We start from the raw sequence: 25,188 nt of genomic DNA on the forward strand, positions 1-25,188 counted from the left end.
TCCCAGTAAATTCACAACCTGTTTAATGCCAGTTCAATTGATTTACATGAAAAAGTTACAGCGTGCTCCATGTTTGTTTTCCATCACATGACACCTGGGATACAATGCCACAGACTTTGTCACCCAGCTCTGGGAGGACCCTGTGCCCGAGCCAGTGCCCACAGGTCACACACACTGATACATCACCTCAGCTCTGCCCTTTTCTCTCTTCAGCAGCCAGTGACAGCGACACCCTGAGACACTTGCACTCACCCACCTCCACACGGATACAACTGGGAGCCTGGCAGCTGGCAGCAGGGCAGAGAAGGTGGCAGTACTGGGCTGACAGCAAGGTCAGGGTGAGCAGCCTGTTCCTGCCACGCTCTGTCACCAACGCGTGTGGCCACAGAACAGCCCTGGCCTGGCAATCACTATCCCTGGCCTGGCAATCACTAACCTTGGCCTGGCAATCACTATCCCTGGCCTGGCAATCACTAACCTTGGCCTGGCAATCACTAACCCTGGCCAGGGAATCACTAACCTTGGCCTGGCAATCACTATCCCTGGCCTGGCAATCACTATCCCTGGCCTGGCAATCACTAACCCTGGCCTGGCAATCACTAACCTTGGCCTGGCAATCACTATCCCTGGCCTGGCAATCACTAACCCTGGCCTGGCAATCACTAACCCTGGCCTGGCAATCACCAGCCTCCCTGCCAAGTGCAGTAAGAGCAGCCACCACGAGGCAACCTGCTCCCAAGGCAGACAGAAAAGTGAGATGTAGACACATGATGTACTTTGGAAAGTCCTTGGCAAGAGGGGACAATGGTGGGGGACAGAGCAATGAGGAGCTATCCCTGCTCTGCAGCTGGGAGCACTGGGCAGTGGCCGCAGTGCCCACCCCACAGCACTGCCACTCCTCCCAGCATCTTCTGGGACTCCTTGAGGAAACTCCCCCATCCCAGGATGAGAGGCATTTCTACTCCTGTGGAGCCCCAGGGCACTGGGGAGCTGAAACCTCACCGCACTCACCACACATTCCAGCCAGGTGTCCTGCTCCCTCCTGCTCCAGAATGGGCCGAGACCTTCTGTGTGCCCCCAACCCAAGCACCTACACCCTCCCAGAGGAGAAAGCGGTGTGTCCTGGGGGTAGCACAGTGCTATTCAGCAGGAGGCAATCCACCAGCAGGAGAATCCACAGCACAGGCACCAGCCTCCCCAGCCCCCCTGAATGGCCCTTCCCCAGATGATGACACCCACAACAGACCACCTCTTCCTGCAGGTGACCCTTTACTTCAAACTCATTCCCCAACTGAATGATCCAACTCAATTTAACACCTCCCAACCCACGGTGATGTGGAACAGTGCCCACAAGTGGAACAAAAACACAAGACAGGCCCGGGGGTGACTTCAAACCATGCCTCACATCCCACAGCCAGAGCTACACTAAAGCAGTTGCACTCAAACAGTGTTTCAAAAACTCCATGGAAATTCCATTTTGGTGGTAAGTGAGACTGTGAGATGACAAAGTGGCCTGTGGGCCTGGGAGACTCAGAGCTGCCAGGAGGCTCCCAGCACCAGCTTCTCACCAGTGACTCCCAATACGTGCGACGCAGGTGCAGCACCAGCAGCCTGATCCAGGCACTGGGGTGATGGCACATGTGGTCAAGGCTGTATTGGCCTTCTCACACCTTGGCTCACCCTAAGGATACTGGTGGTACTGAGGACAGGCAATCATATTCCTACCACCTGGTTTTAGGGAAAGAAGGGAGAGGAGACAAAACAACAAAAAAAAAAAAAAAAAAAAGAAAGGGAAAGGGAAAGCATTACCTATGCAATCTACAGAGAGAAGACAAGTCTATATACACAGCCAGGGAACTCCACATGGGAACAGGAAGCAACGGGAGAGGGCAGGAGGCAGGCAGGGCCTGGGCAGGCACAGGCACAGGTCAGATGGAACAGGCTGTGCAGCCTCACAGCTCCTCTTAAATTAAAAGCACCACACACACCACACACAGAGCATTTGTGTTACACCCCACGGGCTCCAACGCCAGCCAGAACTGTGTGTCCCACACAACCTAAAAACCCCAAATCACACACCAAAACTCAACAGCAGGGCCTTGTGTGGGTCTTGGAGATAACAAAAAAGCAACGCTGCAGCCCCGCTTCAGGAGAACCCCTCTTCCAGCCAGAAGAGGCCCTGCTCACCCCAAAAATCAGATATTTAGGATTTTTTTTTTCTCAAACACATCCCAACTGCTTTTGGCCTCAGGGAGACTCCAGAGCTAGGCACCCACACAGTGGCACCGAAGGAAGCTCCACATGCACAGGTGGTTGGGTGGGTTTCTTTTTTTATAAAGTCCTTGCTTCTGCTCTCTGGTAACTCCCAGGATCAGCCCAGAACATGAAACAGCAACTGCAGAACTTCCCAAATCTGCCCCCTTATTGGTGAAGCTTTTTCAAGTCTCCTCCAAAGTCTAGAGCCCCAAAGTGTATTTGTTCAGAGGCAGCTGTCAAGCATGCCCAAAAAAATCAAGCTGTCTTATGGAATGATCATGTCAAGTACTACAGTACCTGTCTGAGGGGGAAAATAAAGAAAAAAAAAAGAAAATAAGCAGTTCTCCAGTTTCTTCCTGGAATGGGGATGCCAGGCTATGAACAAAGCCCTTAGATGCTCAGCCTGGAGCTGTGTCCCTCGCACCAGCTGTACCGGACCAGTCTGGCTGGCTCCTGCCTCCAGAGGTGTCACTCTGGGACACAGAGCAGCATGTCAAACCCCTTCCCACAGCAGCAAGGATATGCTCCTCTCTTGCAGGAGGCACACCATGGCAGTGGAGATGGCCTCGGTCCAGTCTCAATGGTCCATGTCACACGAGTCCTCCCCAGTACCATCCTGACAGCTGGAGGATGCTGGGTTCACGTTTCTCTTGTACCCGTTTCCCTTTATGAAGGATGAATCCAATAACCTTTGGCAGTTCCCTCCCCTCCCCACCCCATCCCAAATACTGCCCAGCCCTGTGGGTCACAAGCACATATTTAATGAGCTGGGTCCTCCTGCAGTCCCACAGCTCTCCCTCCCCTTGGCTGGGCTCCGGAGGTCCATGCACGCCGAGGGAGTGGTCTGATCCTGGAATGTCAGGCTGTAGGTCCCGGGCACAGGGAGGGGGTTTATCGTATCCTGGTGAAGAGGTTGAGCACAGATACAGACTCCTGACAAGGGAAGACAAAGCAGGGGGTAAACAGCTGTTACTCCACGTGCTTCTGGGTTGGTTTGTTTTTCATCTGGTATCTCTAGCTCAGGGCACGATCCCAGCTCACAAATCAAAGTCCAACACCATAAATATTCCCATGGGTTTCTTCCAAATGGTAAATGCACAGCTGGCCAGAGTGCCATTCCCAGAGCTCTGCAGGCAGCTGTACCCCAGACTCAGCAAGAACTGGGGGACCCCCAGGAGCAATGCCAGATCGCCCCAGTCTCCTCCAAATCCCTCTGCCAGGCACCCAAGAAAGCTCTCAGAACATCAGACACAATCTGCTTTTGGTGATGTTGTCACTGTGAGAATCCATGATCCCATTTTCATCCAAACCTCCATTTTAAGCAGTTTTGTAAAGAGGCAGGGGATAATCATGGAATCACAGAATGGTTTGGGCTTCAAGGGACCTTAAAGTTCATCTCCTTCCACCCTCTGCCATGGGTTGCTCCAAGCCCTGCCCAACCAGGCCTTGGACATTTCCAGGGATCCAGGGGCAGCCACAGCTGCTCTGGGAAATCCATTCCAGCCCCTCCCCACCCTCCCAGGGAACAATTCCTTCCCAATATCCCATCTAGCCCTGCCCTCTGGCAGTGGGAAGCCATTTCCTCTTGTCCTGTCCCTCCAGGCCTTTGTCCCAAGTCCTTCTCCAGCTCTCCTGGAGCCCCTTTAGGCACTAGAAGGGGCTGTAAGGCCTCTCTGGAGCCTTCTCTTTTTCAGCTGGACACCCCCAGCTCTCCCAGCCTGCTGTCACCCGAGGGCTCAGCTGCTCTGCTCTGCTCAGCAGCCCTGGACCAGCCTGGAGAGGGATGCTGTGTCACACCTGCCTTGTGCACACAGGGTGACCTTTACTTAAATCTCAGCAAAGCTGAATCCTTCACTGCCCCAGGCCTTGACCTGCAGGAGGGGATCACAGAGGAGGCAGCAGAACAGAGCCAACTTGGCCTGAGTTGCCCCAGGCAGCTGCCCCCATGCCTGGCCTTACCTTTGTCGAGCGAGTTTTACTGAAGACGTTCCAGAAGCGTAAGGTTTCGTCTCCAGCTCCTGTGACAATGGCCTCCCCATCAGGGGACATCGCCTAAGGAAAAGACAACAACCTTTAGCACCTGTCACATTTTTGAGGCTGAAATGCAGGCGAGATTTAACTGTCCTTCCTACTCATGGTGAGAAGCCAGCTACCTCTGCCTCCAGGTGCCTCACGCAGCCTCAGGTGCAATTTGGGCACCACACCTTATGGTGCAGCTATGGATCACATGGGGGGAGTGCTGTGGAAAGAATACTTGTGTTAAGAAATCCAAGCCATGTGTAACTGAGGCTGTTCCTCCCAGGATTATCAACATGCCTGAAGGCAGGAAGATGATATAACTGGATTTTCTGGCTGTATCGGTTGCTTACATTGGGATCTACCTCCCAAAACATTATCAGCTTTTGTCAGCTCTGTTGTGAACTGCTGGCACCCCCATGTAACAGTAACAGCAGATATGACATGGATCGGGATTACCCGCAACAAATGTTTAATTCCCTGGGCAGCAGTCATCAGTGAAGAGGTGTGAAAGTCTTCTGGGAGCAAGGAGAGAAGCTTGTGTTTCATAAAATCCCAGAATCCCAGAATGCTTTGGGTTGGAAGGGACCTTAAAGTTCATCTTATTGCATTCCCTTCCACTATCCCAGGTTGCTCCAAACCCTGTCCAGCCTGACCTTGGACACTTCCAGGGATCCAGGGACAGCCACAGCTGCTCTAGGCAACCTGTGCCAGGACCTCACCAGCCTCACAGGAAGAATTTCTTCCCAATATCCCATCTAACCCTGCCCTGTGGGAGTCTGAAGCCATTGCCCCTTGTCCTGATAGTCCAGATCCTTTTCCAAAGTCCCTCTACAGCTCTCCTGGAGCCTCTTAGGCACTGGAAGGTTTCCCTGGAGCCTTCTCTTTTCCAGGCTCAGAAGAGTTTTCTTAGAAGAAAACTCAGATGTTTCCTCAGGAGAGTTTGGCAGGCTTTGCTATCATTAACAAAGCCTCACATTTCCATAGCAGCAAATCTAAGCGTCCCTTGCAGGCACAGAAACGTGATGGAGTTTTCCACTGCTCATGGGCAGTGTTCACATTCTCACTCAGGCAGCTTATGGTGCCACTGGCACAGCTGCTTTGGGTGCCATCTGAGCACACCTACAGCCAGGTGAGCAGCTAGAGCCACAGCCATCACTCACCAGATAGAGGACTCGATAAGAGTGCCCCGTGAGCTTTGCTACTTGAGTTAGCGAGGGATATTTCCAGACGAGGATCTGGTTCTGGGAGTATCCGTGGGTGCTCACCTGAAAGGGGAGAGGGGAACACACATCATAGAATCATGCAATTGTTAAGGCTGTAAAAGATCTCCAAGATCATCAAGTCCAACAGCCTACAGACTACACCACTGCCCTGGGCAGTCCATTCCAGTGCCCGATCACCATGAAGAAATTTTCCCAATAGCCAATCTAAACCTCCCCAGTGCAACTTGAGGCCATTTCTTCTTATGCTGCCGCTTGTTACCTGGAAGAAGAGCCTGAAGTCCACCTGGCTCCACCCTCCTGTCAGAGGGAGAGAAGGTCCTCCCTGAGCCTCTTTCTCTCCAGGCTGGAGCCCCTCAGCTGCTCCTCAACAGACTTGTGCTCCAGCTCCTTCCCCAGCTCTGTTCCCTTCTCCAGACATGCTCCAGCCCCTCACTTGTTGTGAGGGGCCCAAAACTAACCCCAGCACTTGAGGTGCCTCAGCGGGGGAAGTCCACTGCCCTGGTCCTGCTGGCAACACCCTTGCCGGTACAAGCCAGGATGCCCTTGGCCTCCTTGCCCACCTGGGCACACCTGGCTCACGCTCAGCCACGCGTCCCACCACAGGGAAGGACTCACCAGCTCGTTGGCGTGCTTGGACCAGGCCAGGTTGCACACCTGGGAGCCGGTGTCGATGCACTGCAGGGGCTGCCCCGTGAGCGTGTTCCAGAAGCGGATGCAGCGGTCGGCTGTGCCCCCACCCGAGGCCAGCAGCCCGTGCTGGTGTGGGGACCAGGCGATGGCTTTGACCGCTGCCAGGTGCTCTGTGTATTGTTGGACGGGACTCAGGCTGGAGTGATTCCAGACAAGGAGCTGGCAGAGAGAAGAGACATGACCAAACTTGTGCCTCAGTCATGTGTCCACTACACCCACAAGGCACAATGGGACTGATGAGGGCAGTTGGGAAACAAGCTGATTTCCCATAGCTCTGCTCAGACATGCACAGCTCCACTCTGCACTTCACAGAATCATGGAATGGTTTGGGTTGGTTAAAGCTCATTCAGTTAAAATCCCTGCCAAGGGCAGAGACACCTTTTAGTAGCCCAGGTTGCTCTGAGCCCCATCTGACCTGGCTTTGAACACTTCCAGGGATGGGGCAGTCACAGTCACCCTGGCACCACACTCAGCTGAGGAGCTGTCCTACCCCCAGGCCACATGGCAGAAACAGGCCCTAAGATAAGGGAATAAATCTAAAGAAACGGCATCACTGAAGGGGGCCTCAGCCCCTGCTGTTGCCTTTCTGGCTGTATAATTCCAGAATACATCCAGAAATCTGCTCTGTTCATTAGGAGTTATTCTGAGCAGGAGGAACTCGGTCCAACCATGCTGTCACACAGGCACTGGGCACATTCCCTACCTAGCAACCCGCTCCAAAGGGCTTGGAACACCACTTTTTTGTGACAGATGCTTCTCCCATATGGTGCTCAGTGAGCTGCAAGCCTGCACTACAGGTATGAGAACTCACAGAGCTCTACCACAGCTTCCTGCTGCATACAAACATTGCTGCAACAAACGTGACCATACACTACCCAAACAAAGCCAGGAAGGGCAGCTTAGCAGTGGCTTTGTTGAACTCAACCCCCTGAGCCTAGCTAGAGATTTAATTAACCAAATACAGAAGCAAAATTAAATTTGCCTTTTTAATTTTATTAGGAAGAGAAGACTGAGTAGAAGCTTAGCGTGATTTATGTTTGGTCATAGTCCAACAACCAAAACAAAAGTCCTTTCAGAGAGGCCAAACATCCTGAAAGAACCACTGAACCATTAAGGTTGGAAAAGACATTTAAGATCAAATCCAACCTTTGACCTAAACCTGTCATGCCCAGTAAACCATACTGCAAAGTGCCCTATCCACTTGTTTTATGAACACTTCCAGGAATGGCAACTCCCCCACTGCCCTGGGCAGCCTGTTCCAATGCTTAACCACTCTTTCAGCAAAGAAATTTTTCCCTAATCATAGAATCATACAATAGTTTGGGTTGGAGGGGACCTCAAAGCCTATCTAGTTCCATCCCCTGCAATGGGCAGGAACGCTTTCCACCAGGTGGAAGGTTGCTGGTGTGCAGGTTGCTGCACATCCTGTCCAGCGTGGCCTTGAACACCTCCAGCAATATAATAACATCCAACCTGAACCGTCCCTGGTGTAACCTGGTAACATTTCCCCTCACCCTAGAAAGAAAGGGGGCCTGACATTTCCTGTGACCCCCTGGAAGGAATGTACCTTATTATCGTTCCCTCCAGAGGCCAGGAGCTGGTGGTCCGTGGACCATTTGAGCCCACAGACCTCCTGCCTGTGTCCCTGGAGCCGCCGCTCAGACTGCAGGGGTGGGGTGCGGATGTCCCGCTGCAGGATCATCCTGTCCCGGCTCCCGGAGGACAGCTGGTCCGCGTTCCACGCCAAGGCACCTGCAACAGGGGCAGAGCTTCAGAGGCTGCTCGAGGAGTCACTGAGGCTGTAAAAGACCTCTACGGTCACCAAGCTGAACCCTCAACTCAGCACCACCACCACGTTCACCACCAAACCTTGTCCTCAGGTGCCACATCCACATATCTTTTAAACACTTTTCAGCCATGGTGACTCCAACACTGTCCTAGGCAGTCAGTTCCAATTATTTACAACCCTTTCTGTGAAGAAATGTTCCCAATATCCAATCTAAACTTCCTCTTGCACAGCTTGAGGCATGTCCTCTCATCCTGTCCCTTGCTCCCTAGGAGCACAGCCTGACTCCCACCTGGTTCCACCCTCCTGTCAGGGAGTTGTGCAGAGCCACAAGGTCCCCCTGAGCCTCCTATTCTCCAGGCTGAACCCCCCAGCTCCCTCAGCTGCTTCAGCCCCTTCCCCAGCTCTGTTCCCTTCTACGAACACGCTCCACCCCCTCAATGTCTTCTCTGCTGTGGGAGATCTAAAACTGACTCCAGGATTCGAGGTGGGACCTCAGCAGTGCTCAGCACAGAGGGATGGTCACTGCCCTGGTCCTGCTGGCCACATTATCAAATCCAACCCTTCCAGTTCTGCAGCAGTTGCTAAGCAAAATGCAGCCGTCAGAGCTGCCAGGGTTAAAAAAAAAAACAACAAAAAAACCTAACAAACCTCAAACCACTCCATACAGAACTCCCTTACACCCACTCTCTGCAGTCCAAGATCAGGGCACAAATAGAGGTTCCACTGAACAGGTGACTGCAGGTATTACCAACCTCACTTCACAGTGCAGTAAAGCACAGGAACAGATCTTGGGAGGTGCATGGATTTCCCAATTCTCATCCCAGAGTTTAGATTCACAACATCTCTGAGTAGAAAAAAACAGCCCTCCAAAAAAGGAAAGTGGAAATCTCAGTGTGAAGTTGCCAGCAGGGCTGAAGCTGGAAGCCAGCAGCAGTGAAGAGATGTTGTAATCAAACCCAAAAAGCCTCAAGCAAGGAGGAAACACCTGCTGCAACACCCAACCACCATCACACTAAGATTAGAACACCAGAGTTATGAGATGATAATATTCTGAACCTGCTCAAGACAGGGGATAAATATCAATCCTGGACAGCAGGGGATAAATATCAGTCCTGGTGCTCTGAGTTCTCCATTTCCAGCAGATCCCTGGCTAACAAAGTTCCATCAGGAAGAAGAGACCCCTTAGAACCCTCCGCTTCCCCACTCCTTACCAACTCTGGCTGTGTGTCCCTCCAGCATGGAGAGCTTCTTTCCTGCAGCTGCATCCCAGATCTGTACAAAGCCTTTGTGAGTGCCAACAGCCACCAAGTTTCCCTGGACAAACAGAAAGCCAGGATCAGTACAGCCAGGAAGTACAGTCAGAAAACTGAAAGTTGAGGAGAAGACTTGACATAAATCCCACGAGATGGAAAGCATCCAGAGTTCTTCCACCTGACATGTTTTTCCCTACTGAGAGCCCCAAGCAGCCCGTCTGGAATATATTTATTGTAACATTTTATTGTCAAGAGCTGAAGAAGCAAACTGGCTCCTTCTCCCTCCCACTCCTCATAGCAACGCCTCGAGAACCTCAAGATACAAGAGGCTGCTCTCTATCCCCTCTCTTTTAGCAGAGAAAAACCAGCTCAGGGAGTTAATTACAGCTATGATGACAATGACTAAGTGACCCACTTCTCAGCTGTCCTTGCCAACAGTGTCATACTGACCCGCTCTGACCAGCCCACGGATGTCACGGAATCACCTTCCACAGAGAGGTCACACAGCCGCGTTACCTTCAGAGAGAAGAATGGGGTAAGAAATGTGGTTTTGTCACACTGGCTGTCTCACAAACCAGTGCTGTGTTTGGGATACAGCGTGACAAGTGCTGAAGCCCTCACATAGCACATTCCATAGCCCTGGAATGCTGGAAAAACCCTACATCAATGGGCAATTCAATCTTCAGACATTCATGACCATTTACCTGACTTGTACAAGCACTCCACAGGTAAACACAAGTGCCAAGGCCAACGCTGAGGACGTTAAGTGAGGACCAGTCCACCAGGTTCAGGTAGAAGTCGTCCTGCAGCTCTGGGGCATCCAGCACTTTGAAAGGAATCTTGGAGATTTTTCGAGTTGGTTTTCGAGGTGATCTTAGCAGCTTCTGACTGTTTACAAAAACAGATAAAAAAACAACTACAGGAATCTGCACATCATAGCAGATGGGAGGCACAGGTGCAGCCACTCTTTATAGAGCACTCTGAAGATTCTACAGAAATGCAAAGACAAAAAGGCTGCACAACCCTTTTTCAGCAGCAAGACTGGAAGGAATTAGGTTCTGCTTCTACAAAGGAGCTATGAAGCAGAAAGGTACACTGATTACTGAGAGCTGACCAAGACATGTCAAGCACATAGACAGGCTGGGCACCTGAAGAAATTCTTAGAACTTGACTGTTTTATTTACTATCTCTCCAGATTTCCAAACCCAATTCGCATTTATTTTAGAGCTTTAGACAGAAGTCCTAGAGAACCTCACTGAGCCCTCTGTCCCCTCTGTCCCAGACCTTCCCTTCTTTTAATTTGCAGAGGATCAGTGTTACCTTTTGTTGCTGACAGGAGACAGGGAATAGGGTGAGACCTCATTGCCATCATCCGGGCTGGAGCGTTTTGTGCTGAGTGAATACTGCATAAAGAAACACCTTGTGAGGACCCTGGTATGCCTGAGGCCTGGAGCAACACTCACAACATGCACTGGTGCCAAGCTAATTCCAACACCCAGTTTTTCCTTTCCCAGGTGCTCTAAAACCATACAAAACCTCTCAGCAACATTCAAGTCCAAAAGCCTGATTTGGCCAATCACCACACTGTCCAAAAAGCCTGGTTCCACCCAGCTTTCCTGCCAGCACAAACACAGGAAGCACATTGCTTGCTGCACACTCAGGTTCCCTTTGCAGACCACCACATTTGTTCTCAACAGCTTATCTCAGCCAAGCCCCAACACCAACTCACTGCACGAGCAGCCTGGCAGAGCCCTGTGCCACACACAACCTCCACTGGTGCTAATGAAAGAAACCAACTTACAGTAAAAAGAGATTTCTTCTCTGGGGTGGATGGCTGCAGCCTCCTGTCCTCTGTCTGGGGGTCCTGCACCTTCTCAATCCCTGCTCCCAAGAGTTCATTCTTCAGCAAGGCAGAGTAGGCAAGGCCATCTGTAAAGCCAAACAGGCACTTAGCAGAGAGCTCAGAGCAGGAACAGCAGGGAGAATCAGGACCATATGTGCCTGACCTGGAGAAGGGAAGGCTCCAGGGAGACCTCAGAGCCTCCTCCAGTGCCTAAAGGGGCTCCAGGAGAGCTGGAGAGAGACTTGGGACAAAAGCCTGGAGGGACAGGACAAGGGGGAATGGTTTCCCACTGCCACAGGGCAGGGTTAGATGGGATAACAGGAGGGAATTGTTCTCTGTGAGGGTGAGGGGGGCCCTGGTACAGGGTGCACAGAGCAGCCTGGATCCCTGGAAGTGTCCAAGGCCAGGCATGACAGGGCTTGTGGGGTGTCCCTGCCCATGGCAGGGGGTGGAAGGAGATGGGCTTTAAGGTCCCTTCCAACCCAAACCAGTCTGTGATTCTACAACTTGTACTCTCACAGAGTCTCTTAATAAGCCTGGGGCCCCCATTTAGAATCAAGATTAGTAGCAAGTTTCCCCTCCTTCCACTCCATCAGGAAAGTGCTTTCATGACACAATAAACCAAGGCATAGAGACAGCCTCTTGCATCCAGACACCCATCAAATGCCCACATCATGACCTGGTACTCACTCATTATATGGGCATTTCCCAAAACACCAGCATGAGTTTTGGCACAAGCATGAAAGGGCCAGCATGACCTTAACTTCCCCAGCAGTTTGCAATAAGAGCTCTGGGCACTGCCAAGCAGTAGAAGGGTGGTCTCACCTTTCCCAGTGTCTGATGTAGCATCCTTTGCTTTTCTGTTTTGGCTTGGTGATTTTTCATTTTCCTGAATTGGAGAAACATGCCATCACCATATAGAAACCTCAGGGTATATGGTGAAATAGCAAATGCAGGGAGCATAGGGTTTGAGGACGCACACTCAGTGGAACTCTTCTGGGGCAGCAGAAGAGCATGGTGCAGAAGGTAAGCAGAGCAATCATGCCAGCCAAAACAAAAGGTACCACTTCCTCGGTTCCAAGGCTGAGCTGTAGGAGAAGGGAGCAAAACTTACATTTATTCTGTGGAAGTTGATGCTCCAGTTGGCCCCAGCTCTTGAGGGAATGAATCTGTCACCATGCTTACTAGGAGAAGACATTGGAGAATTGGAAGGTGTCAAGGTTCTTCTCATCTCTGCTACCTGAATTAAAGAAAAAAAGACACTGAACGTACTCTTGTCAAGCCTTACCGTTGGTTAGTTCGTTAGCCCTCAATTTTTTATGATACATATGTAGCTGCTGAGATTATGTATTAAAAAGGTATTACTGAACTGCACAAAAATATCTTCACCCCTTTTTGCAACCTGAACTGAGGTTATATATTCAAAAGCTCTCTTAAAGTCAAGCTATTTGGGTATTCATAGAACAGCTGAGGAGTTCACACCTGGTCACAACCCAACAAAAGACTGCGGTTGGCTTTGAGGAGGTCCCAGGTCTTTCAAAAGCTCAAGGAAAACAGTCACAAGTGAGACAGACAACATAACAGTGAGCCTGAGCCCATCTGTACTCACACAAGGCATTGTGTTCTCATTCTGTATATTGATTTGGCGTAGGAGACGTCTCTCATAGTCCTGATCCATGGTGGGAAGCTGGCTGCAGAGATCAGCCAGCTCAGGAATTTATGTTTGCGAAGTCCAAGGAGTAACTAGTGTGCTGCAACAGACAGGAGAAGAACAACAAAACATTACACTTCTCCATGCTGAAACAGCCTCTTCAAAGTCTCCTAAGCCTGTTCTTTGAACTTGAGACCACTTTTCCTGTCCAGAGCATTGGTACCAAACTTGTGTGACACCGAAGAATGCAGGCAGCTGGTATTTTGTGACTGACAGGACGTCAGCCAGTCCCCACCCCACCTGGAGCAGGGACTGTGCCCGGGCCCTGCAGCAGAGTTTGGCAATGCTTCAGGACACAGGCATGAAAGTTCCAGGCTCCTGCAGCCTGTCCTGTCCAGGCACTGGCACCAGTTGCACAGAGAGGTGTGTCTGTCCTATTCATACAAGTATTCAAGGCCAGGTTGGACTGGGCTTGGAGCAACCTGGTCTACTGAAGGTGTCCCTGCCCATGGCAGGGGCTGGAATGAGATGGGCTTTAAGGTCATTTCCAACCCAAAACACTGTGGGATTCTGTGATCCCACTACAGCCTGTCCCACTGCTCAGGTCAGGGGCACAGGAGCAGTGCTGAAGGTTGGATGCTTTTAGCCATGTCAGAAGTACTGCAGACTTTTAACACCACCCACTGGAGGAACACACCAGGGATCTAGTAGTCCCAGTGAACATTCCATGTCTGATGCCTGCACTATCCCAAATACTCCTCCTGGCTGGCACAAAGCTTGCTCACTCATATAGCTATGCAGTCTATCAGCAACACTAACATCATTTAAGCACATATTTTAAGCATATATTTTAGGACAGGGCTGCTTCATAGCTGAGATTTGCCTGGTAAATTAACATGTGCATCAATAAAAAATAAATGAGCGGACACTTGTGTGAGAATACACAGTCACAGCCCTTGCCAAGCCCCAAGGGCAGAGAGCAGTACCCCCAGGGTCCAGCCTTACCCATTACACACGTCGTGTGCCTTGTCCACAGCTGACGTGGGCACAAAAACACCAGAGGAGACATCAAGTTGGTCTTTCAACCCAAGATAAACATGACCAAAGGCAAAGGTACAACTAACACATAAGCAAATCCCCATAACACACAGGCATCCGGAGGCTGTGCAGAACATAAAGGGATCTTCATTCCTGTTATTGCATAAACATTTATGGCACCTGGCCAGAGTCCCAGCTGCACAAATGGAGTCGCCTCAAGATACAAACTTGTGGTAAAATCCTGGAGGCAATTGCACACAAAGGCTGTGCTGGGAGGAGGCTGCCCAGGGAGCAGCTGCACAGTGCCCCACTCAGGGACAGCCCTGCACTGCCTCCCACTCCCTCCTGAGAAGAGGCTGCCTCCAGGAACCACAGACCTGCCCAGGGCTTTACAGTTAAAAACTGGGAGGAAGTTACCAAGCTACAAGGGGTCCAGCAGCGCACGCTGCAATTCAGTATGATGTGATGAAGTTTTACAATACTCTGTGAAATAAGCTTGAAAACAAGGTAAAGCACACAGACTGCACTGCAGAGCTGATGGCCTTGCACCTCAGAAAGTTACAGGAAATGGGGTGACATAAAGGTGGTAACCACTGGGGTTGCACAGGGCTCCATCTTAGGGCCAGCTCTCTCAAATGTCTTCCTAAGTGACTTGGGGGCAGGATTGGAAGGTCCTGAGTGGGTTTGCTGAGGCCACTCACTTGGGAGGAACTGCTGACATTCTCAAGCACAGAGAGGCCCCACAGAGAGACCCTGACAAATGTGAGGATTGGGAAATCCCCAGCTGTATGATGTTTAACAAGGGCAAGTGTTGGATCCTGCCCTGGGACGGGGCAGCCCTGGGTGCAGGGACACACTGGGAGTGAGAGGCTGGAGAGCGGCACCATGGAAGGTACCAGGGGGTCCTGGTCAGTGGCAAGTTGGATCTCAGTCACCGCTGTGTCCTGGCAGCCCAAAGGGCCACCCTGTCCTGGGGGCACCAGGCCCAGGGAGGGATTGTCCCACTCTGCTCTGCACTGGGGCAGCCTCACCTCCAGTGCTGGGGGCACTTTGGGCACCACAAGGTCAGAAGGATCCAAAGCTGTTGGAGAGTGTCCCAAGGAGGGACACGGAGCTGGGAAGGGTCTGAGGAGCGGCTGAGGGCACTTGGCTCGTTCAGCTGCAGCACAGGAGACTGAGGGGAGGCTCCTCGGGGGCTGCAGCTCCTCCTGAGGGGAGGCAGAGGGGCAGGGGCTGAGCTCTGCTCTGGGACAGGGACAGGAGCCCAGGAAGGGCTGGAGCTGGGCCAGGGCTTGGCACGGAGCTCAGGGAAAGGTTCTTCCCCCCGAGGGTGCTGGCACTGCCCAGGCTCCCCAGGGAATGGTCCCGGCCCCAAGGCTGCCAGAGCTGCAGGAGCGTTTGGACAGCGCTGCCAGGGATGCTCAGGGTGGGGTGTTGGGGTGCCTGGGCAGGGACAGGGGCTGGGATCAATGATCCTCCAACTCAGGAGATTCTGTGGTTCTTTGAGCTACACTATTTTTCAGTACCAAAACTTGGATTTCTTACAAATGCTGAAATGCTTTTCTTCCTTAACATTAAGAATGCCAACACTTTTACAGAAGCATCCCCGAAATAGACAGTGCCAAGCTGGTTCTGATCACACCTGCTTACCTCTACCACCTCCTCCCCCAAGCTTTTCTCTTTTTTAATTTAACACATTACTCCCATATGTTCTTCCAGCATCAAAACTGGAGAAAGCTCCCAAATTTAACAGAGATCAGCTTCTACCAAATGAAGCAGAGTCAGAGACTACATAATTGCAGTGAAAAGTTAGAAAAGTCTGTGATGCTATTAATAAAGCAGATTTAGAAAATAAAAATTAATGTATGCCATATCAAACACTCTCCCTTGTTTTGAAGTTTACTTACCACCGCCCTTACCGACCCACAAGCTACCAAATGTGTGTCTCAAATGAAATAGTTCCAAAAAATGCCCCCTCCCCCCCTTTTCTTTTTTTGGGGTGTTGTTGTTTTAACACCATGAGTAAGAGAGCTCAGCCTGCAGAACCCACACGAGGAGCGTGATCAGCCAGGGAACACCACACATTTAAAGTGTCCTCCCAAAATGGCTCAGCACAGTATTCGTGAGATCCAGATCCAGTTACACAGCAAAGAGACATTTTGAATTCTGCATCTGAAACACATTTGACTACCGAGCTTTTCAGTTCCCATCTGCCCAAATTTCACCTACAACTTTCACTCAGAAACACAGCACAGATTGTTCAACAGAACAGTTGAGAGACCGCAGAGGCAGAACACAGCAGTGAATGTTCAGCACCTGAATAGTGACATGTTTTTACCCTAAAACCTGTGCCACTAACAAGCCCAGGCAGCAAGCAGCACCTCTGGTTTGTGGTATGCTCTTGCTGTCTCTAAATTTGCCCATGGGAAGTGAGTCCATTTCCCCCAAAGCAAGTAAAATAAAAAAGGCTTTGCCAGAAGGATTTGGGGGTGGCTGGTGACTGCTGCTGAACATGAAGTGGTGTGTGCCCAGGTGGGTAAGGCAGCCAATGGTACATGGCTTGTATCAGCCACAGTGTGGCCAGCAGGACCAGGGCAGTGACCATTCCCATGGGCTGGGTACTGATGAGCCCCCACCTCGAATCCTGGTGACAGTTCTGAGCCTCTCACAAGAGGGCTGGAACATGTCTGGAGAAGAATGGAGCTGGGGAAGGGTCTGGAGCACCAGGAGCAGCTGAGGGGAAGCTCAGCCTGGAGAAAAAAGAGGTTCAGGGAAGACATTCTTGCTCTCCACAACTCCCTGAGAGGAAAGTGCAGCCAGGTGGGGGTCAGGCTCTGCTCCCAGGGAACAAGGGACAGGACAGGAGGAAACAGCATCAAGCTGTGCTAGGGGAGGTTTAGGTGGGACATCAGGAGGAATTTCTTCATGGAAAGCATGAGCCAACACTGGTACAGGCTGCCCAGGGCAGTGATGGAATCCCCATCCCTGCAGGGATTTAACAGCTGTGTGGATGTGGCATTTGGGGACATGGCTTAGGGGTGGCCTTGGCAGTGCTGGGGGAATGGTTTGAGTTGATGTTAGAGGGCTTTTCCAGGCTGAATGAGTCTGTGATTCTACAATATGTGGGCTTCAAGTTCCCTTTAAGTTGAAGAAATAAAGGATCTTGAGGAGCTACATGTGTTACATATTCTTCAGACACTATTTTGTCACTAATTATGCAGTCCATGCTTGGAGAAGAAAGGTGGGATTTGGTGGAAGGGTTTGGATTCTGTGAGAAGAATTTGTATTCTGACTTTATGTTTTTCATGCACCTTCTGTCCTGTCTCTGAATTGCCTGGATTCTCTCACAGCTCATTACCTTCAGAACAATACTTACAGGTAGAGTTATGGTGCTGAACAAGTGCCTTTTGTTCTTTTTATTGACCCAACCTTCGTGTATTCAAACAAAGAAGTGTTTTTTTCTTGGAATGGACATGTTTTTATTAAGCCAGCGTGCAGAACACCAGGCCTGGCAGGGAAACAAGGGCAGTAATTTTGCAAAATTATTTCTGTGGTTTGAGGCAGGCTGTACCTGTTTGGATTTCCCAGCACACACTGAAGGAGGTGTAAGAGATGCAGGTTGGTTCTATCAATTCAGACATGCTCTGCTCAAGCAGTTCAAGAGCTGGATGATTCCTGACCCTTTTTTATTCCAGAAATTGTTCATGTACCATCTCTTCTGGGAGGTATTTGGGTAGGTGAGCATTTAGTACAAGAGGTTCTTACAAAACTGAGAGACTCGGAATACCAAAGACAGGATGCAAACGTAAATGTAGATGTAAAGCTGAATATATTTCCTAATTTACACAGTGCCAAAGGGGGTAAAGGATGTCTTGGTAACTTAAATACCATCAATGTTATGTTGATGCTTTATTTTGAAGCATCTCAAATCTTAAAAAGGTTGCCTGGAGCTTTTCTTACTACTAAGTCCTAAACAGACCCCAAATTTGCAGTCAGCAAGCACCTACCCACACCCAGAGATGCCGCGTGCTCTTTGGGCCTGTATTAAATGGCACAGGCTTTAAGGTAAAAACACGTCACTACTCAGGTGTTGAACGTTTCCAAGCTCTCTGGAATAGCCCCATCATTTGCTAAGAGAAAAAGTACACAACTACTTAGTCCTTCAAGTCATGACCAGTAGGGTTTGAAATCAAATCTAAATGTCCTGCTTCCCCAAATCCAAAGTTTTCATCTTCTTTTGATTTGACTAAACCCGATCACAACACTTGCAAATCAATAAGGCAAAGCCCACAGCTGGCAGCAGAAGTGGCAGTTCCTCTATCCCTGGCAGCTGCAGTGTCCTGCCCCTCCTCATGCCAGCTCCAGGTACTGACCACGTCACACAAAAAACCTAACTCAGCCCCAAAGGGCTGATGTTTTTGGCTGGTTTAGTAAGCATCTCCTCCTCATCAGCCTGGAGTACTGCTGAGTATTACCAGTTATAGATTCCTTTACAGGTTCTTGAAAAAGCTGTAAGAGAAAAGAGGAAAAAAAAAGGAAAAAAGCTAAGCCATAGGTTTTATCTGTGTAATAGTCAAGACTATTAGGAATGCATTCAGAATGCCAAGGCTTCACAGGGCAGCCATTGGGAACGAGTAAGATACTCTGTGCTTGGCCAAGCTCAAGCAGAACTTGTCCATATTTAACCCACAGGAACACTACACCAACCAAGCAAACCTTTTCAGGAACTGGCCTCCTTTCAAACCAGTAATAGCACAAAAAGTTAAAGTTGTGTGTTTTACCAATATTTACCTTTTTAAAGTTACAAGGATATAATTTGTTACCCAGCAATTTACTAGGGCATAGTGTGAGAACCATTTATAAAATCAGCCATTTACCCCTATGCAATGGGAGCAGCTAAAGCTTTATTTCAAAACAAACTACAACCTTTGCTGCCTTGCCCTCATCAGAGAAGCAAGTTCACAGCTTTGTATGACAGAGATCACACTAATGGCAAGTAAAAAATTACTCCAGTGTTATGGTGTCAGGTGGGATCCTCACCATCAGTCCTCACACTCCTGAAGATTCAGTACTCCCCCAAAATCCAAGATGCTGGACTATGGCAAGAGCCATCACACCACAGCATTGTACTTCAGAGCATAAGATGTAGGTGACTGCTCTTCACTGAAGGTCCTGCAAAATTCCATGTTTTTCTGCCTTTCCAAAGCATCTTGCCAAGCACCTCCTGCCCTGGGCACTCAGTAAAGCCTTTATGCACTCACTGCCATCAGCCTTACAATGCCACTGTTCCAAAAGTGCCAACTTCTAGTGACCAGCAATACTCACAAACTGAACTCCAGTTTCATTTGAAGGCAGAGTGGTTCAAGGGCAGAGTCCAAACAGTCTCCAGTGACTGCATCTCCTGCCTGCACTCAGCCACCCAGACTGGAACAAGAGTCCAGAAGCTGGAGCTGTAAGTGAAATGCATAGTGATCTGTGCCTCCCTTCACTTCCCATGGCAGGAAACATCTCTCCTTCCTCACAGGGAGAAAATATCCCCCTTTCCTCACAGGCATAGGCCCAACCTGCAATCCAGATCAGAGGTGACAAACACTTGACCTTCTGTACCTCCAGCTGCACTCACAGACAAGCTTCAAGACTTCCCACAGCCCCCCATGACAGCTTCAGAAGCTCAGGTAAAGCTTCATGTCCACCATCCCAAAGCGATGCACAATCCCACCACAATGACAGAGAAACTCTGACTAGCAAACCACAAAAATTTAGGGCACTCTGATGACCGAGGCTGCAGGAAGCCTGCGGGAGCCAAGGATGTAAAGCTCATGACATAGAGCTCTGCTTGTAGCCTGGACTATCATGAGCCAGCAGAAACTCAGGGTTGGAAGACCTTCAGGAAACAGCAAAAATCTCTGTCTTTGGAAGGGTCTTTACCAAAGATAAACACTGCCAGCACTAATCACAGAATCCCAGAATGGTTTGGGCTTGAAGGCACCTTAAACCACATCTTGTTTGCCATGGGCAGGGACACCTTCCACTATCCCTCCTGCTGCTCCAAGCCCCATCCAACCTGACCTTGGACACTTCCAGGGATCCAGGGACAGCCACAGCTGCTCTGGGCACCCTGTGCCAGGGCCTCCCCACCCTCACAATGAACAATTTCTTCCTAATGTCTAATAAATCATCTCAGTATACCATTACAAGCCCAAAAGATTTTCACCAGGATTTCTGTATACACAACAGTTGCTCTTAAATGCAAGTGCTCCTCCAAGAGGACACTCCAGAAAGCCCACCAGGAACATCACTCTTGCTGTCTCTCACACAGATCATGCTCAGGTACCACCACTGCTTTCAGCATAGATTTTTTTCCTAAATCCCTTTTTTTTCTCCACAACTAAAGGAAAAAAAGGGAAGATGACAGTCAAGCCTGTACTCCAAAGACCAGACTACTTTCAACCATTCAGCTGAAACTCAAACACTGGGCAACCACAGCGATCAGAACCAGCAGTCACCCCACTGATGCAGCCACACAGCAGTCAGGCCCCTTGCTGAGGAGTTCCAAATTTGCCTCAGCCTGTTTTTAATAAGTCAGGAGAATTGCAGGGTTGTTATTTTACCTTCATAGATGACGTTTACATTCAATACACATCCCACTGCAGCTTACCATTGTCTCTTGGCAGTGCAGAGCTTATCCAAGCAGACATGACAACCATGCACTCTGCAGGGGATTTCTCAGAAAATCAACACTATTAAGCCCCTTTTTTATTGCTTGCAGGTGATGACAATTTCACCTTTTCACCATGATGCTCTGTAAATAAGAGGGACACACTTGCTCCCTGGGAATACAAAATACAGCACGAAGCCCTCAGCAGTGCAGGAAGCTTTGCACTGAGAAACAAAGCACAACACATGGGGTCACTCTGATGGTACCTCTTGCCCATGGGCCAAAAGGCCCTAATTAACAAGAAGTCTCCTTAAAGAGGTTTATCTGCCACAAAAGCAAAACAAAGGAGAGGCAGCAGCAGGAGCACTCCAGTTTCAGAGATGCAGTAATTGGCCAAGGTACCTGATGAAGCAGCACCTGCACCCCGGGCTGTGCTGGCTGTCACCTGGCTCAGGGATGCTCCAAGGGCTCGGGTGAAGAGCAGGCTCAGCCCCAGCAGGTCTTGCCTGAGAAACACCAAGTGCTGAGCAAGTTCTGCTGCTCCCATTTGCCAATGGAAGAGGCTCCCACTGGTTCCTGTGTGCTCAGGCAGCACAGCACAGAACCCCATCCCTTCTGCAGGTGCCGGAGGCTAATTTCTGCACTGGGGAAGGGGCTGGGTATGATTCCCCCAAGGTACTTCTTGGCAAAGAAAGGACATGCACTAACCTTCCAATGTTCTGCTTTGAGATTTCATCTCAGTCCAGGACATAACCAGTGCCAAACACGTGCCTCTCATGAGGCAGGGCCCGATCAAACCCCACAGTTCTCTCCACACTGCCTGGCCCCCAGAACTCCCCTTGGATACAGGAGCTGAGCTCTGGGTAGTCACTGGCCTCCACAGAGGGCCAGTTACAGCCACAGCACTTCTGTTTTCACCCTCACCTGGTGGCAGTTTTCCACACACAAACATGTTTTGTACAAGTCACTGGACAGACAGGAGAAACAAAGGTTCTGCTTTCAACCAGTATATAACGACACCATTTTGGTAATCACCTAGAAGACATCGAGTTGCTTAATTATTCTGTGTGAAATCAAAGACTCATTTAGGTTGGAAAAGCCCCCTAAGATCAGAGTCCAACATTGTCAAGGCCACCACTAACTACGTCCCAGGTGCCAGATCCACGTCTGTTAAATCCCTGCAGGGATGGGGACCCCACCACTGCCCTGCGTATCCCAGCGTTACAGGGAATCACAGGGTGAGGCAGGTTGGAAGGAACATCTGGTGCCACCTCCCTGCTCAAGCAGGGTCATCCCTGAACACATGGACTGTGTCCAGACACTTCTGGAATATCTCCAGTGAGGGAGACTGCACACCTTCCCCGGGCAGGTGCCTGTTCCAATGCTCAGTCACTGCACAGGGAAGTTCTTCCTCATGTTCAGGTGGAACTTCCTGGGTATCAGTTCCTGCCACTTCACTTGTCCCATTGCTGGGCCCCATGGAGCAGAGCTTGGTCTCTACTCTGAGCCCTCCCTGCAGACACCAAGAGAGAGGATGAGGGCTGAACAGTTGTGTCTCCTCTCAAGGCTGAACAGACACAGCTCACTGAGCCTTTCCTGAAGAGAGAGATGTTCCAGTCCCTTCAGCATCTCTACAGCATCCACTGGACCCACTCCAGGAGCTCCATGTCCCTCCTGTCCAGAACTGGACACAGCACTCCAGATTTGCCTCACCAGGGCCAAGCATAGGGGCAGGACCACCTCCCTCAACCTGCTGGCAGTGCTCTTCCCAATGCACACCTGGATTTCACTGGCCCCTTGGCCCCGGGACACACGGCTGCTCAGGAACAGTCTCTTGTTCACCAGGACACCCAAGGCTCTCTGCAGCTGCTCTCCAGCAGGTCAGCCCCCAGCCTGGCCTGGGGTTACTGCTCCCCAGGTGGAGGATCCTGCACTTGCCCTTGTTGAAGTTCTGACAGTTCCTTCCTGCCCACCTCTCCAGCCTGTCCAGGCCCTTCTACAGGGCTGCAGAGCCCAGGGGGGGATTGGCTACTGCTCTCACTCTGTGTCAGCAGCTGAGGAGGCACCAACCCCCTTCGTCCAACCACTGATGGATGAGTTAAACAACACTGGACACAGGATTGAACCTGGGGGCTAATAAAAAGCAAGTGGGGATGGAGAGAGTGAAGTACTTGGATCTTAGGGACACAGGGTCCTTAGAAGTTTTTTACAAGTTTTTACATGTTGGTCATTCCAGACTCAAAGAGGATTGACTTACGAGCAGAAAAAAAGGACAAGAAAAGGCTAGAGAGTCTGCATTTTACAACAACTTACAGAACCTTCAGGGCTTATTGTTTGCTTCTGTTTAGTAGTTTCTATTCTCTGTCTAAGCATGTTTTTTATATGGGTACTGACTTTAATAACATTCAGTTTCCCTTCAAAAAATCCACAGAAGACAGTTGTCCAATTATCTTGTACTTCCAAGTGGGTAAAGACAGCTAAAAGCAGCAGCTTTGTACATACATGTTCAGTAAAGGAGAAGCCAGTGCATTATAAGCAAAGATTAAAAAAACACCAGCAGCCCTGTCCTCAGAGCTTTACTGAAAGGTCAAGCATCCAAAACTCTGCTTCACCATAACACCTAAGGTACTGAAGATGCAACAGTGCCCCTGGACAAACTACAAAAATAAACCACAGAATTTAAAAACATGACAGCCTCGGTCAACAGCCCCAGAAAACTCTGCTTCTGTATTAATTATAATTAAAAAAACCCTCCAAATTCATATTAATATAAGATCACAGAATTCCACAGTGGTTTGGGCTTGAAGGTACTTAAAGCTCATCTCATCCCACCCCCTGCCATGGCAGGGACACCTTCCACTGTCCCAGGCTGCTCCAAGCCCCATCCAACCTGGTCTTGGACACTTCCAGGGATCCAGGGGCAGCCCCAGCTGCTCTGGGCACCTGTGCCAGGGCCTCAGCACCCCCACAGGGACCAGTTCCTGCCCAATATCCCTTCTAATCCTGCCCACTGGCAGTGGTAAGCCATTCCCTCTTCTCCTGTCCCTCCAAGCTCTTGTACCTAGTCTCTCCATCTTTTTTGTTGGCTCCTTCAGGTTCTAGAAGTCTGCAACGAGGATTTGTTGCTCTCTGAAGAACCCTCAGCAGCAAATACTGGGGTGTTATCATTAAATACACCCAGGAAGAATCAGCACCTCACAAGAGAATGGGCACAAAGCCTTCAAGATAGCTACAAAAAGAGAAAACAATCCTCCATGGCATGAATCCAACACCTTCCCGAGGTGACGCCAGCGTGACCTGACAAACCTCCCTGCCCCAGCAGAACCTTCTCACCACCTGGAGGACCTTCCCCTCAGACTGATCCTACATACAAACCCCACGTGTGAAATGTCAACAGCCGGTTACAAGCGCCCTGATGAAACACACAGCGGTAACGAGCTCCCTCAGACCCCGGAGCCATCGGCTGGGCAGGGGCACATCCACCCGCGCTGTACATAAACAACAGACTGCTGGCCAAAGTTTCTGCTGCTGCTGCCCGGCACATCCACACCACTGAAATCTGTTACCGGTTGTGTTATCAACTCGATCAAGAACTCAGAGTTAATCCAGGCACCGTTTTTCTGCCCCAGCGGGCGAGGGCACACGGTCCGAGCGAAGGGGTTACACCGCGAGCTTCCAGCTGCTTTGCACAGCCCCGGCCCCGGGGGCAGGTGCGGGATGCCCGTTACCAAACACTCCGGAGCGTTGGGGCTCACCGGCCCCGCCGTGACGGGGCACAGCCCGCCGGGGCCCGCAGGAACCGGCACACATTGGGCCCATCCCCGGCCGCAACGGGCGGGGAGGGAGAAGCGGTGCTGCTCGGTGACCGAGTGCCGAGGGAGAGAGGACGGGAAAAAGGGACTAAAACAGGCAAGGCACCACCAGCCCCGCCCGGCCCGGCCCAGTCCAGCCCGGCCCCTCCGCACAGCCCGGCCCGGCCCACAGGCCCGTGCCCGTAGGGGAAAGTGCGGCGCCCAAGCCTGCCGCAGCCCCCCCGCCTCGCCGCGCCGTGCCCCGGGCGCGGCCCCGGCCGTACCTGCTCCGGTGCCGGTGCCACCAGCCGGCCCGGCCCGGCCCAGCTCCGCCTCCTCCGTCAGCGCCCGCCGGCCCCGCCGCTCCACAACATGGCGGCCGCCTCCGCCCCCGCGCGGGGCACGACGGGAGCGCGCCCCGCCCGCCGCTTCGAACACACACAGGAAGCGGCGGCGCGCGGCGCCATGGCAACGGCCCCGCTGACGTCACAGCCGGGGCGTGACGTCATGGCCGGGCTCCGGTGTCTGTGCGTCCCTCCCGGGACGGCACCGGGCCGGGGACTGCTGCGTCTCTGAGGGACCCTTTGAGTCCTTAAGGAGGCGCCTGGGGGGAAGTTCCGGGGTCCTGAAGGGAATTATCTTGGGCCCTGGGGGGCTCTTAAGAGGGCGTCGTGATCCCGGGTAGGGACTCATCGTGTCCCTGAGGGGCTCCCTGAGTCCTTCAGGGGGTGCTTGGGTCTTTGGGGGGCTCCTTAGCAGGAGTTTCTTGGTCCCTGAAGGGGTTCTTGGGTCCTTCAGGGGGCTCCTCAGGTCCTTGGAGGGCCTCTTGGGTTCTGGGGATTGTTCCTGGCCCCTCCAGAAGGTGTGGGATTCCTGTGACCCCTCCCAGAGATTGTCTGTGACTCAGTGGAGGATCCCCCACGACCCCACAGAGTTTCTGTGTCTCCCCCATTCCTGGTCTCTGATCCCCGTTGCTC

The 25,188-nt window shown here is 51.2% G+C and overlaps 1 protein-coding gene across 5 annotated transcripts; it reads right to left on the reverse strand.

Moving 5' to 3' along the window:
- Window positions 1-24,655, reverse strand: FZR1 (fizzy and cell division cycle 20 related 1). 5 transcript variants are annotated; one of them, XM_068173988.1, is made up of 15 exons: window positions 24,496-24,655; window positions 12,683-12,824; window positions 12,188-12,313; window positions 11,899-11,962; window positions 11,032-11,159; window positions 10,551-10,633; window positions 9,935-10,118; window positions 9,681-9,746; window positions 9,189-9,291; window positions 7,756-7,940; window positions 6,114-6,347; window positions 5,436-5,540; window positions 4,216-4,308; window positions 674-3,189; window positions 1-400 (listed from the first exon to the last, which is right to left on the reverse strand). In XM_068173988.1, exons 2-14 carry the CDS (start codon window positions 12,749-12,751, stop codon window positions 3,148-3,150), a joined length of 1,482 nt encoding a protein of 493 aa, XP_068030089.1. In that variant the 5' UTR covers window positions 12,752-12,824; window positions 24,496-24,655; the 3' UTR covers window positions 1-400; window positions 674-3,147. The 5 variants fall into 5 exon arrangements, with proteins under 5 accessions (XP_068030089.1, XP_068030086.1, XP_068030088.1 ...); XM_068173985.1 differs by having other exon boundaries at window positions 1-410; window positions 664-3,189; XM_068173987.1 differs by having other exon boundaries at window positions 653-3,189.
- Between the last annotated feature and the right edge of the window lie 533 nt (window positions 24,656-25,188).

The sequence above is a fragment of the Anomalospiza imberbis genome, chromosome 27, assembly GCF_031753505.1.
Source record: "Anomalospiza imberbis isolate Cuckoo-Finch-1a 21T00152 chromosome 27, ASM3175350v1, whole genome shotgun sequence".
In the NCBI taxonomy this organism is placed as follows: Eukaryota; Metazoa; Chordata; class Aves; order Passeriformes; family Viduidae; genus Anomalospiza; species Anomalospiza imberbis.

Bases quoted from the DNA above. Each gene is read 5' to 3' on its own strand.
- FZR1 (XM_068173988.1), bottom strand. From the start codon at position 12,751: ATGGATCAGGACTATGAGAGACGTCTCCTACGCCAAATCAATATACAG. The intron at 10,119-10,550 runs GTAACACTGATC...TTTTGTAAACAG, and splicing joins TCTCCTGTCAGCAACAAAAG to TCAGAAGCTGCTAAGATCAC. The intron at 4,309-5,435 runs GTGAGTGATGGC...TCTTTTCCTTAG, and splicing joins CTTATCGAGTCCTCTATCTG to GCGATGTCCCCTGATGGGGA.